Source organism: Poeciliopsis prolifica, unplaced genomic scaffold, assembly GCF_027474105.1.
Source record: "Poeciliopsis prolifica strain line A6 unplaced genomic scaffold, Auburn_PproV2 SCAFFOLD012, whole genome shotgun sequence".
Taxonomy (NCBI): Eukaryota; Metazoa; Chordata; class Actinopteri; order Cyprinodontiformes; family Poeciliidae; genus Poeciliopsis; species Poeciliopsis prolifica.
The window spans coordinates 2,804,964-2,819,965 of NW_026562387.1; the positions used below are offsets into that span (position 1 = coordinate 2,804,964).

The 15,002-nt window shown below is 41.3% G+C and overlaps 1 protein-coding gene across 4 annotated transcripts in view; it reads right to left on the reverse strand.

Annotated features, from left to right (window-relative positions):
- Positions 1 to 413: 413 nt before the first annotated feature.
- Positions 414 to 15,002, reverse strand: part of LOC129364582 (partitioning defective 3 homolog) — a 343,226-nt gene continuing 328,637 nt past the window's right edge. For 3 of the 4 annotated variants that reach the window (XM_055037305.1, XM_055037304.1, XM_055037302.1), the window contains 2 exons: positions 12,657 to 12,784; positions 414 to 4,970 (listed from right to left, as the gene is read on the reverse strand). In XM_055037305.1, coding sequence (XP_054893280.1) covers positions 4,511 to 4,970; positions 12,657 to 12,784 — 588 coding nt within the window. In that variant the 3' untranslated portion in view covers positions 414 to 4,510. Of the gene's footprint in view, positions 4,971 to 9,233; positions 9,378 to 9,918; positions 10,055 to 12,656; positions 12,785 to 15,002 lie in introns of those variants that run through there. The other variant, XR_008606460.1, reaches the window with a different exon arrangement.

Consider the following 15,002-nt stretch of genomic DNA (forward strand, 5'->3'; position numbering starts at 1 on the left):
GATCCCTGAATCTTTGCCGTCTTTGCTGACACATCCTACAATTAAGAAAATGCAAATGATCGAATGTTTGTTGCTTAGAAAAAAAAAAAAACATAGAAAAAGTGTTCAGAAAGAAAAAAAAAGGTTTGAGGTTGCAACATGATAAAATGTGATTAAGTCGGCCAAGTAGACTTTGAAAGGACAAGTTACAAGTCTCCAATATTAAATATGTTTACTTCTGAAAAAAAACCCAACATATATATATATATATGGAAAGCTAATGTTATATTTATAATGAGAAAATAAGCAGAGTCAGTGCAGCAGCTGCATAGCGGCAGCAAGAAAAAAAGATATTCATTGTTTGCCTTTAATTATGCATCTTTCTCTGGGCGAGAAGCCATTTGTGAATGTTAAAGAAACACAATCAAGAGAAGTTATTGTTACAAAGGCTGAGACTCCCCTCAATTTATTCACTGACAAGTGTAGACTGTATGTACAGAGAACAGCAGAGACATTTCTTAATACATCATTGTAAAAAAAAAAAAAAAAAAAGAAAACGGGGAAATTGCACAGTGCTTACGTTAGTCATTTTTCACCAGCATAGTACCATACTGTGGACAATAAAACACAATGAAGGATGGTCATAAAAACAATGAAACAATAATATATTTCTCTTGTCTTAAAAAAAAAAAAGGAAAATGATCCCTTGAAACGAAACAATAGCTTTATGTGAAAAAGTCAGGCATTCAAACATTAATTATACAACACAAATAATCTACAAAACATGATCAAATTTGCATATGATGAAAAAACAAATCTTTATTGCAGGCATCCCTCCAGTTTACGATAAAACATACAGAACATTGGTTAATAAAGCTGCTGAGTACGAGCAGAACCATCCGACACACACAAACACACACACTCACCCACACACACTCGCAAAGCTGGCAGAACTTTCAGCCCAGCAGATCTGAACCTGGAACGACGCTGAACAGACGCGCAGATGAAAAGCGGCTGAAAAAGCGCCTCGCCGCTTAACCTCCCCGTTTGTGCCGCAGACTCAGAGGAGCGCTGGTGATCACTGCATCCGCTGAGTCACCCAGAGGGGTCAGAGGGGTCATCTCCTCCGTACGCCGGCCGACGAGTCCAGTCACTGGCGATGTTTACAGAAACAGAAACACGCCTACGCAAGAGCTACTGCTGGGTTGTTGTTTTTTTTTTTAATATAAGGTAGCATGTTTGACAAGATGCCTTGTTATTCAACCGTGAAGAACATCAAACTTCTTATTCGGGTTCTGGTTAAGGAAGTCAAACAGGAGGATGTGTAGTGAGTTGTCAAAAGCAGAGTAGAATCATAACTACTGTAATTCTTTGAATCAAGCAATATAAAGCTGTTTCTATTAACGCTCCCACTGGATCATTTGGACCCCGAGCTTTTCACCCTCTGCGTGGTCCGGCGTGGTCGAACCGATCCCGCTTGAGCTCTTTGTGTGGTTTTGTGACATTCTGACAGGACAACCCCCTAAGTATGCAGCGTTTTGGGGAAACTGTAGTCGCTGGTTTTACAGAAAAGCAACACATTCAATATGAAAAAAAAACACTCAACTTTTGATGCTGTGAGACCTCGGGTGGATCTGGCTGCGCATATAAATAATGCCATCGATGCTGAACATGTGTTTCCATTACAGTTTTACAAAACACACCAATTTTAAAACCGATAGACCACCGGATAGTAGCTCAAAACGTTTTTGTTGAAAATTGTTTTTAATCAAAATTTGCATAATTTTATGGTCAACTGAAATGCAGGTAATGACAGGCCAGGCTAGAACAGCCAAGACACCCGTGGTAACTCTGGAGGGGCTGCAGAGACCCACAGCTCAGGTGGGCTGTTAGCCTGCAGGAGTCAAACATGGATGCATGGAGGCTTTGGATGCTGGTTAGGATTGATTGGCTATTACTCTACAAACTGCTGACCAGCAACCATCTAAACTGTCACACATTAGGATGTGACTGAGATATTTTATTCTATTAGAGTGAAACTCTGGCAGTCAGACAGGTCTAGTGACGTATTCCACATGGACCTAAAGAACTGGGCTGAATGTTCTTTCTGTAGGGACACCAGTTTGACATAATGTCACACGATGAATGTTTTCAAAAGCAGCAGATTCCTGAAGCTGATACTTAAAATTAGAAACATCTGATTCAGTTGAACTTGGTCTGCAGCTGAGATTTTGATCAGTTCCAATCAGCTTTCTTTCAAGGACTTTGCCCGGTTTGAACGTTACATGAACCATATTGTGGTATATTGTTTACAAAGGGAGCACTGCAGTATTTAGTTAGGGACTGGACTTGTGTAATCTTATGGGTGTAAGACGTATAAACCAGGAATATCATGCCGAGTTGTTCGCACCTCTGCTAAGTGTATGCTAACCCCAAAGATGAACTGATCATTTATTGAAACTGTATCATCTGATGATACAAACGGTAAGAAAAAAATCTTAACTTCCTGTTGGCCTCACACGTTCTTATTTCCAGGTTCTGATGCCTGCTCGTTCACCGACCAATTTCTGCAACTTTTCACATTTTTGAACTCAAAAACACATTAGGCTGCTGGTGGGGGGTGAGGGGGGGTCCCTGCTGTCCCTACCGCAGGGCTCAGCGGGCCCTTCTGGGGGGAAACCCTCATGTCACTCTGCTGGTCCTTCCAAAAAAAAAAATCCTCACCTTTAATTTCCTTATCATTAAAAGGCCTCACACTGCCAGACCTCTCCTGGTAAACTGCGCGCGGAAACATAATGCGCCGCTAATTGTTGACTGAACAAAGAAAAGGGCTCCTGAGTGCGCTCTTATGAATGGCCACAATCAAGAGGGAAAACAAAAATCAGCTCCATTGTACAGAGAGGTACCAACTGCACAGCCGACGGGCCGGTCTCCCATGGCGATGAAATGTTCATTGAGAAACAGCTCTGGTTACAACCGAGTCACTACTAGGTGAAGCCAGAAGTGGCGTCATCAACCCCCCCCCGCCCGCCTCCACGCACAACAGCAAACACACACAAAGGGCTGCATTCATTTTTGACTCCACGCATTAATTAATAACCCGGCGCTGACCCTGTTTTGTTCTGCCGGTTGTCCCTGGGTGAGTGGAGCAGAGCGAGAATAAAAGGAGATCTAAAGCTGTTTTCTTCCTCGACTGAGGGAGCGGAGGGATGAGGGCGACAGCGTGAGGAGAGAACGCCGAGATAAAGCAGCCAGCCGAGAGGAAGAGAGAACTCAGGATTATCATAGTGAATATAGGAGGGGTGTGCGTGTGTGTGTGTGTGCCCGAAATCCAAGCTTTGACTTCACAGTTGGCCCAAGCTCCTTTAACCTCCAGTCCGGTGTGTGTGTCTGCATGTCAGTTCCTGCCTGCACTAATCACACAAGCAGGCATGAAGAGCAACAATAAACCTGGTTAAACCAGCAGAGATCCATGATGTCATCACATCCAAAGTGTTTTTGGTCTGTTTACGAGCAAATATCTTAATACACTTGAAGACAAATCTGGGTTACTGGTAACTTTTCATCAGGATGTAGGACGTGTCCAAAGTGTGGCCTGGGGGCCGTTTGTGGCCCTTGAAATGATTTTGATGGGCCGCCCTCGACTCCTGACGACAAGTCAAAGACGTTTAGACTTTGGCCGACAAATTAGAAAAAAACTGATGATCCCCGACGTTTGGAAATTGTCAGTCTTGCTTTGAGAAAGGCAACAACATTTTTGTGCTTTGTGTTTTTGATCTGAAAACATCACAAAAATGTTTATCGAGCAACATAAAAAAAAAAATCGACAAAAAAATTATTATTTTTTTTTCATATTTAGTAATTAATAAAATTTGCCACTTTTGGCTCCCAGAGCAAAACGTTTCAACACTATAGTCAGAAGTTCGAGTGCTAGAGATGCCTGCCACAATAAAGCAAGTCCTATAATCACATTGTAATTTGCATCTGCATGACTTATGATTTTTCTCTTTTCAAAACAGCAATATTATTGTTTATCGCGATAACTCCTGGGACAATGTATCGCCCAGAAAAAACTTATCACAGTGAGGCAGATTATTTCACTTCTATCAAGGATTTTTACAATTGTTGACCTAAACGAGTTCCAATAAGTAGTTAGTTTTGTCTTATCTAGAAATTATACAAGAATAAAATACTTGGTAAGATTTAGTGTTTTTGCAGTGCGGAGGTTACAAAACTTCTAGGAGCCGCCGTGTCTTACTGTACGTGACGGATGGATGGGTGACACAGAGAAGAAAGGCACTTTATAAAAATACATGAAACAGTTAAAAACCTCTGATTTCCTTATATTACAGCTAAAAAAAACACCCTATAAATTTTATATTATAAAAAAATCTGTCTTTAAAATATTACAAATTTATAACCAATCAAAACATTTTTTTTTAACCAAAGTATATAAAACCAGACTCATTCCCTGCTCTGTGTCCATGCTGTAGAAATGCTTGTTCAGATCTCTTCCCGCTCTCTCCTGGCCTCAGGAATATAAAAACCGTCCCTTCTCTGAGCCCTGACGGTGGCCCAGTTTGGCCAGCTGTGTGGGTGACGGAGGAACATCCTGCCTGTAGGGGCCTTTGGACCTCTGTGAGGAGTGGGTGTGGTTTGAGGCGTGGCCCGGTGCATGGCCTGGGGCCGAGGCCTGGCTGTGGTGGCAGACGCCGGAGGCGGAGCCGCCGCTGCTGTTCGGGCCCTCCTGCGCGGGAGCTGCTTGGGTTTTGCTAGCCTCCTGTTCTCTTCGCCTTTGCTCCTGCCTCAGCAGCTCCTGGGTCTCCAGCATGACCCGGGCGTTCAGGCTGGGTTTCCCCATGAAGCCGTTGCGAGGGCCTGGACCCATGGAGAGCCGGGCATTCTCTTTGGACGTCTGGAATCCCTCGGACGGTGGGTAGGACTTCTCCCAGGAATCATGGGACGCCAAGCTGGGGTTCTTTCGAGGTTGCCTGAAAAAAAAAAAAAAAAGTCAAGCAGGAGGGTTAAAGTGATCTTTTATCATTCATCGTTGTTGCAATAAATTCCGATAAATGACATTTGAAATTATCCACATTGTTGGGATTGTTAGTTATACTACTTTCTCCAACGACTGTACAATAAAATACATTTAAAATTTCAATTAAATACAGTCACTGAGTGCACTGTAATAATAATAATCATTCTTTTTTTACATGACTGCTATCCTAAAAAAAATACATCACAAATGGGTATATTTCTCCTGAGCATCCCGATACCGATATGTTTAAAAAATTACTTACCATACCGATAGCGGTGCAGATATTTCGAACATTCCTACTTTGGAAGTTTTAAATCAGTGAACTGAGTCCATATGTGTATCATTTATTCTCAGAACACATCTAGCAGTTCTCTAAGGACCTGAGAAGTTTGCTAGCAAACATTAAGTAAAAATAAATAAATAAATAAAAAAGTATGATGGTGACCAAGAATCACAGCAGACAGGTGAAGGTTAGCTTAGAAAACACATCCCAGGCTTTTAACACCAGACAGTTTAACAGTTCATCATGTGGAAACCTGCTAGTTTAGAATAATGCACATTTATAGAAAAAGTGCAATAAATTACAGCTGATCAGTTCAGTGCAATGCATACATTGTTTGCTTATATTGCTTTCCTAATACCATGAAGCTCTGACATAAAGGGTATGAACCAATTCTAAAGGCACTGATTTTTTTTCTTCCTTTTTTCTTGTACCAACTAGTGAGAACAAAAGAAGGACGTGCCATTACCTTCCTTTCCCTTAAAATACGAGGAACAACACGAGAGAAGAAAAGAGGAATCTGTTTCAGCTCTGCTGCTTGATTACCCTGCATCCAGCGGCATAATAAGTGAGACACGCAACGGAGAGGAAACAAATGGCAGAAGCCTGAAAATGCCCACGGGACAATTAGTTCCACGTAGTAAACAAACACAACAGCTAAAACCACACAGAGATAGGAGAAACGCCGGCTTTTATCCATTTAACTTCCTTTTGAAGACGCAGGTGGGTGAACTTACAGAACAGACAGAGTAATAGCGCGCCTTGCAGCGTTCTCTGCCTTCTACTCATCTCTCTCCAGCCGGCCGGCCGGTCGGCCGGCCTCTAGGACGGCACGAGACCCACGTCAAGTCCAGATTTTGGGGGGGGGGGGGGGGGGGGGGGGGGGGGGGGGGGGGGGGGGGGGATAAAAAAATTTTAAATATGTAAAAATCAGACGGGAACAACACTGTAACAAATCTGCTGCTCTTAGGAATTAGCTGTGGAAAGCCTTCGCTGGAAAAGGGTTAAATCTGTCCGTCCATTATCAGGATCAATTAAAAAAAATCAAAATGTTAAAACAGTTTTAATTTTTCGGTGAAATTGCCCAAAAATTTCACTCTAAAATTATGGGTAAAACATTTGTTTTCATGAATGGCTGGACGACGTTGTCGTTGTCTATGTCTAAACCTGGTGCTGGAGTCAGTGATTCACTGGGAAAAGAAAAAAATGTTTCAATTTAAGGACAATAATGTTATTCCTAAAATGAACATGAAAGCAACTTATAAAGTGAATGTACAAATGTAAAATGTACAATTTACTGTTTTCACCAATCATTTGTGGCAACTTCACATTGAATCAACAGTTTTAAAACATTTTACGGTTTACTGATGTTTCCTGTCAATTTTTATCATTTATTATATATATATAATATATATTAAAAAAAAAAAAAAAAAAAAAAAAAATATATATATATATATATATATATATATATATATATATATATATATATATATATATATATATATGTTTTTTCCACTGATGCCCAACGTGTGATGGGAGACCACTAACAAGTTTTTACATGGAGAGTGCTATGAGAAAACCCTCTTCACAACTCAGTGACCCGATGTGTGGTAAAAAAAAAAAAAATTGAGAGAACAGCATCTCAAGATGCTTTTAGGACAAAACTGTGTCTTATTGGCCCCCGGGGGCCGCATTCCAGACACAAGCAGTTTGGGACTTTTCAGCTCAACCGTGGACCCTCTGCTCAAATTGAAACTGTGAAGTCTGAAGAAGAAGAAGAAGAGAAGAAGAAACTCATCAAATATCCTTTATGTTTGGCAGAAATAAACAAAAACTGTAAAGCTTCTTTCAATTCTGCACATCAAGGGCAAAAGCACTCAGTTTTATTCTTAGCAGCAGAACTCATGGGCATCAGAGATAAGCTCCAGCCAGTGGGCTTGTGGTCATTCAAAAATATAACTATATAGTAATATATGCACACTCTTACTACTGGAAAAACTGCTGTTTTTTTCCCTAAAATAATACATAAACAAGAAAGTCTATGACATAGCCAAATGGTGGATGCTTGAATTGCATTAACTTTAGAATTAAATACAAGGCAGCATGACTTAGCAATGAAATGTTCCGAAGTCGATAGCGATATGAACAAGTTCCAAATGGTCAAATCATTTCCTGAAATAACTAAAAACTATCCTGGTTTGCTGTTTGGAGGAGATGTCCCAACCATTCAGAATTTAAAGACGATCAACTCTTCATGAGCGCAGACAAAGCATCTGCATTCCGAAGCATGTAAAGGTCATGTGTTTGCATTGTTGTATTAAGGCTATTTTAGGTAGAAAACAAAATGGAGGAGGACATTTCTGCCAAAACGCAGACATTTTGGGATTAATTTTAGAAATTTTTTGGAAAAAAAAAAACAAAATTTTCTGAACTCCAAAAGTCAGATATTTGCAAGAAACAAACTCAGACATTTTGAAATTAATCTCAGAAATGTTCTAATAAAAATCATCCAAGTTCTTTCTAGAAATGTTCTGAATCTCAAAACTTCTGATTTGTTTGACATTAAGCTCAGAAATGTCCTTGTTTTTATCTCTACAAAAAAAAGATTCATCTCAAAATTTCTATGGGTATTTTTTTTTTCTTTTCCCAAAAAATGTACTCTGTCTTTATCTACAGTTGCTCTAAGTGCTGCATGTTTTATATGGCATCATTTCAAACACATTTAGGCTGTACTCATAGAAAGACCAAGCGAAGGTGTATAAACGCAGCATGTAAGAGTCTCTGGGTTGAAAATCTCATTCCACCGTACATAAAAGCAAAATGCTCTGCCGGAAATGAACTGGCCTCCCTATCAGATGAAGCCGATGCTACAGTGTGAATTATTTAGGGTAGCATCCTGACACATGCAATAGACTGATGCTAAAGATGTTTAATCCGGTGTTTATGCTTTATCTAAGCACTCGTAGTCTATTTACTACTGTAAACCATCTGAGTCCATGCAAAATTAGCGTCAAATCAGCACAACTCAAAGCTAATTCACGCATGTGGGGCCAGATACATATGTTTTCATGTGTCCTACAATGTGACTTAAATACACTGGCTTTTATTTATATATATATTTTTTGTTACACTGTATACATGATGATGAGAGAGTGTAATTGATGCAAAGACAGATGCAGGGACAGACTGCAGAGAGAGCCCCACCACATGCTCTGTATCTGGGTTTCGCTGTCTGGGCAAGGCGCCATGCCTTCACGCTCTGGCTTGGCTCGCGGAGCAGCCAACGGCGCTCATGGGGGGAGTTAGCTCGCTTTAAACTCAGGAAGCCTGTTGCACCAGGCTGCGGTCTGCAGTTCCCGATTGACCTTTTAGGCTTTTCTGTGACAGAAGAGAACGGATTTAGAAGGTTTGTTTCCGCGGCAAAAGGGGAAAAAAAATAAAGAATGAGAAAAAGCGGAGCGGCCGTTGCTGGTTCCACGCGGGAATGTGGCCGCGATCGATGTGTCCGAAGATCTGGGGCTCTTATCACCTCTACCTCTACGCCAGAATATGTCACGGAATAGATTAGTTCCATTTACAAAAGGAGAGAACAGGAGGAGAAAGAAAAAAAAAAACATGTTAGCGAAAAGTAGGATGGATTCAGAATGATGGAAAATAACAAACAAAGGCAGGAAGTTGGCTTGGAGGAAAAAAAACAAAACAAATTGTGGCCGCTGTGTGTTTCTTTAAAGCAGCTGGGAAAAATCAGACTTCATGAGAAGTCGGAGAAAGATTACCTCCACACACACACATGCACATGCGCACATTTCTGACTTAAACTGATTACAGAAAATCCCTCAAATGCATCAAATGCACAATGAAGCAGTGATTCCTTTAATGGACACAAAAAAATGTTTTTTTTAAACTTGGAATTGGAAAAATAATATTGTTCAGGCGGAGGAAGCCACAGGAAGGAACCACCGGCTACTGAAGCTCAGGGATCCTGGACATGTTGCAGCTACAGACTCATGACTCAAAGCAGCAGAGATGGAGGATGATCAGGTGGAGGTTCAGACCTGTGTGGATTGACTGGAGACGGTTCTAAAAATGAGAAGATCTGAACATAAATATCTGCAAACGCTGCATGGATGGACTGAACAACGGATGAAACGTTGCATGTACGAATGGATGGATGAATTACAGAATGAATGAATGGATGGATGATAAATGAATGAACTCCACTCATACAATCAGTCCTTGTTTTTAAAAATATATGCTTAAAAATTCCAGTTTGTAATGATAAGCCGCTAATAATCATTGATAAAAGTCCCCAAATCAATATAACGTTCAAGTCAAAGTCTACATAGATTCCTGACTCTCATTCTAAATCATAATCCAACGTTTCCCAGACTCTCTCAGCCTGCATTCGGCACCCAGTGACCCCCCGAGTCGAGAACCTTATCTCAACAACAACAACCTGCCCGCGCATTTGTGTGTGTGCGTTTCTCGTTCAGGCTAATCAGTGGTTCCCCGCTCCCACTAAAACACTTGTTCCTCTCCGGGCCCGTCTCGCCCTCCGCTGCCTGTCGCCACTAATCCTGCTCCAACAACAAGCCTTCATTAGTGCTCTTCCAATACTCACATCCCACAAGGAGAGTTAAGCCTGGCTGTCATCTGATAACCAGCCACCATGGCTTCTTGTCAAAGCTCTTTGAGTTGTTCAGCTTTTTCTTCTTCTTGCTGGAGGGCAGTGGGGGTGGGGGGTGTCACTATTTACCCTAAAAAGGCAAATATTGTAAAGTAGGTAAGTTTGTGGTTATTAGAGTTATGTGATGCAAAGCTGTAGCTCTGTAATCAGGGACTAGATGGAGACTTTTTTGAGATTCTCGCAATATGACAACCTTAAACTGATTTTCACTGCACTAAAAAGCTAAGAAAAATGCATTGCTAATTGATAGCAATTATCTTTACTGCTGCTCTGGACACTCAACATATTATAGCAATTTACAAAAATTGCGGTTCATTTAATTCTGAGAAATAAACTTAAGCAAACTACTAGAAAAAAACAAAAACAAACAAACAAAAAAAAAAAACAACAACCCACTTTCTATATTTAATCATTTTGAATTGCGGCCTGTGGACAATTTTAGACGTTTTTTTTCTACATCTGCTATTTGCACGCCACCTTTTACAAAACAGGTTCTTTGTTGATTTTACAGTAAAATACTTAAAGGGAGCACAAACTGACATGGATGCAAACTGAACTGCGAAATGTTTCTTTTGATAAAGAAAGACGACAGCGATGGACAGCCACCATTATTCATAAGGACTCGCTGCCCTCGGCGTATTCATGGATCAACAGCAAACACTTTGTGCAAGATTAGAAAATGAACTCACAGCTACTTTATTGGTTAGATTGGCAGAACACAATGGAACATTGCACTGCGGAGAAGGTAGACGTTTAATGACAATTAACCATGGACAGGACACCTCACCTTCATGCTCAACACCAAAAAAACTGGCTAACATCTAGACTTTTACATTTTAAATTTAAATTCTCTGTTCTGGAGAAACTTGGGTCGACTCCTTGGCTTAAGTTGAAAACGTCATCAAATCAACAAAACGAAAAAAGGGGGAAGATTTGCTTTCTAAGCTAGCTATGTCCAACTTTTGTTAGCTTTGCTTGTACAAGTAGAAGCCATGGCCATGTTGACAAAAACAACACTATGTTCGTTCCCAGGTAGGGGCTAAGAGACCTGATCGCTCCGTTCAATAATCCTGGGAAGCAAAGAGATCAGGATGTAGCTGATTAACTCGTTAGGTAGCTAGCTTTCTATCAGCTGCTAACAGACTAGCTCGCTAACTGTAGTTTTCAACCATCGTTTTCTGAATAAGACGGATACATGGCACTCAAAGTATAGTAGCCTTCTGTCAGTCAACTGACCAGAAATGCACAGCAACTTGTGGGAGAAAGGCAACACTGTGTTGCTCTGTCTCTATGCAGCTGAAGAAATCTCTGGCATCTCATTAAAAAAAAACAATTTGAACCGTAGAATCGATATTGACAGAATATATAACACTTCTGAACCCCTTATCTTTTACTCCTTGGCACCAGTAGCTGGCCCGTGGACAGATGAACCCCAGGTTCTGAAAAGTCTAAATCTGGGTCAAGTGTCAGGTCCGAACTCATCAACTTCTTTTTTCCTCTATGAGATCACGAGACGAAGGCATATCAAAGGAAGCCCCGGCTGGTCAGGCTGAACTTTCCCAGGAGAAGCACGACTCACTGTGCGGATGCCTCCGGGCAACTGTCACATCGCATGAGATGCCGGCAGATAACACCTTTGAAGGAACGCATAGATCAGTCAGGTTTATACGGATCATATTGATTATGTGTCCATGTGGACCGCAAATCCATAGTCAGACGCAGGAACACTTTTTCATCGATCGGCCAGCGACTGGTCAGCGGTAGTGGAGAGAAAGTGGTCTGCATGAAAAAGAAAGAAACTGAAGAGAATAAGGTAACCAAAACAGAAATACAGAGTCCAGCAACCTGTGGACGTTTTGAGCTGTAAATGCAAAAAGTCCACATTATACAACACACTATATTTCAAGGGAGAAAAAAGTTCCCATCAGTTTGTTTTTAACATGAACATTTTTACTGATACAGTTCATCTTGTTGTTGAGTTTCATTTTCTTAGAAGTCAGTCTGCTCATTGAATCAGCGCCTTTGGGGGAAGTTTCCCCTTTAAGATTCAAATGTGGAGGTTTTTCAGAAGAGGCTGAGGGCAGATTAAGAAGCTCCAGAGGAACGAAAACGACACTTTAGAGACAGATGCAAATGCAAATCTTGATGTTCTGCCTCCAGATGTAAGATATGGTACATTTTTGTTGGAACGCCAAAAGATTGGGGAGATGAAGCCCCTTCTCCTCCCCTAAGCTCTGAACTCCGGCCGTACCAGAGGAGAAACCGAAAAGTCGCTACGAGCAATTCCCCGGCGCTGATGTTTGCGACCGATCCTTTCAGTCAGCACCGACTTAATCAGGCTGACGAGCGGTCCTGACTGCCATTCGAAGCAATCGCTTTTATTAAAACAACCATCTAAACAGCGTTTGTGAGATTCATTAAAAACGTCTGCGGGGCGAGTTGAAAGCAGCTTTGTGGGGCAGCGACTATGAGGACATCTAAAGCAATGAGTGAACGACTGAGAAAAGAGGCAAAAAACATGAGAGGAAAAAAAGGAATTGATAGAAATGGAAAAAGTCAAACGAAGGGTTTGAGAAAGGGCAGGGAGGACGTGATAAGTCACAGGGAGGGTGAGGCGCAGACAGACAGATGAGGAGGAGGAGGAGGGGTGAGGAGGAAGGCTGAGGTCTCACCGTGGCAGAGAGTTGTACTGCCTCGGCGCCCGTTGGAAACCGTCCCCGTCTTCTTGCTGCTGCTGCTGCTGTTGAGTCTCGGCTGTGGCAGAATGGCGTCCGCTCTGCGTCTCGGTCCCGTTGCTCGCCTGGCACACCATGAACAGGAGACAAGAAACCCAGCGCTATAAGACACGAGTCAAAAACAAACCCCGACAACAACAAAAAAAAAAACCCACATAAACAGACATAAACAATTTCACACAGATAATGACAAAAGCTTCACACTCATATTTCCTCTATGGGACACACTCCCCTCAGGGCAGAATGTGGTCCAACAGCGTGACGCCTCCTGAGCGTTCACCTGCCAGCGGGGAACAGGTACTATGATGGCCGTGGTGCTAAAAAACAACAAAATAAGCTCTTTCCTTATTTATTGCTTGAGATGATATTAAAGCAGCATTACCTCCCTTTGTAAACATTGAAATTCAAAGCTTTTCTTTGAATGCAGACATTCAGTGTGTGTGTGGGGAGAAGAAAGAGCTTCTTCCCTTTCTTCAGCTCAGGTCACATGTTTTAACATGGCTTTAGGTTTAATGAGCATTGAAGTTGGTTCACTCCCTGCCCTGATTTCTCCATGTTTTTGACACGCGTCCCAGAAATGACCCACTTGCAGAGTGCTGGGTCCATTCAGGGCTGCAAGTCATTTAGAAAATATTCCAAAGCTGATAATACCGGTAAGGAAGCAGACGGCATTTTATTGTTTGGGGTGTGAAATGTTTGTGTAGTTATGACACGTTTACTACTGACTTATTGTTAATCATTAACAGTATGCATTTCACTGCTATATTAACTTTATGATTATTTAGACTCGTGTCAGTGTGGCTGCATTGTTATTATTATTGTTGTTACTTTAGTTTTTTTTTTCTTTTTCAATTTAATGACATGGCAAAAATTGGCAATCAAAATTGATTTAGCAAAAACTGTGTTAATGTTTGGGGATGAAATCAATGTTTGCATTAAATTAGACGTTTTTTTTACCAACTCTTATTTTTGCCTGGTAAAGTACTTGTGAGAAAGTTTTGTTTGTCATATTTCGTCATCGAAATTATGTTCTTGCAATAATATGTCAGAAAAAAATCTCAAAATAACCCCCAAAAAAATGTACATAGAGGGTGTCATTTCACACTTAAAAGTAAAATTAGAGCCTTTTTATTAGGAAAAAAAGAGCATATGTTCTTGTCCGAATAAAATATATATTTTTTGTATTTTTGCTGAGTTGTACCATATATGTGAGAATCCCTTTCTTGCATACTGATGGCAAATGAGTATAAAAAAGATGGACATGTTACTTTAACCAGATGTTTTTTGACTAAACTCAAATATTAGATTTAATACTACAATGTGCAGCGTGTTGCATTGTGGGCCATTAGTTGGCAGAGGATTCCCTGAACTGTTGAGTAAGTGTTTAAAAGTTAGCCAGCCTTGACAGGTTGTAAGTTTGCACAGTTTAACCTCAAGTGCTTCTGTAATGCACTCGGCTGCCACGGGGAACAGAAACTCCCGAGGAGCAAGAAAACCAGTTGAAAGCGTCTCCCTCGACGCCGTCAAAATGAAGCGTGGTCCAGCTTCGAGAGTAAAAATAGCCAGGAGTTACTGTGGTTACGGAGGGACACGATGAGAAATGTTGCTCAGAGAGAAATGAACCCCGCAGAAAATCATTGAAAGCACTTCAAAGTCCCCGACAGGAGAGCGAGTGAGTGCGTGTGATGAGGAATTAGCTGTACCTGGGCATGCATCCGGGCGAGTGAGGGATTTACGTCCAGCTTGAATCAAACTCCTTCACATGTGATTGGTGGGACAAAAAACGCAGAGGGGTGCAGATGTTGTCCTTGGACTTTTAGAGAATCTAAAAATATTATTTTAGAGAAATAAAAGTTTTCTTTAAAGAATCCATTGGCCGAGAGCGTGTTTTTAAAGAGATGATGGAAGAAGAAGCATGTTTTCTTGGGCTCAAAACCTCTAATTAGAAAAAGATTGACGGTGACATCCTCATGCTTCCCACCCTATAAACCTATTGGCCTTAGTCTTCATATTCCCACAGTGTTGTCTTTGTTGTCTGATTATCTTCAAGGGTTGACATGGAGATATCGTCTCCCTCACCGCCAGCGCGCCGCTAACGAGCTGGCTGATGAAAGAACAAGACAAGCCAATTAGAGAAACAAGCAGAGAAAGTGTTGTGAACATGCTTTTGCCGGGTGTCGGTTTTCATGCGGTTCGGACGGTAGCGTGGCAATGCCAGATGCTTTTCTATCGGACATTTCTGCGCTAGGAAACACCAGTCGCTCTCTTCTCTTTTTACTGGAT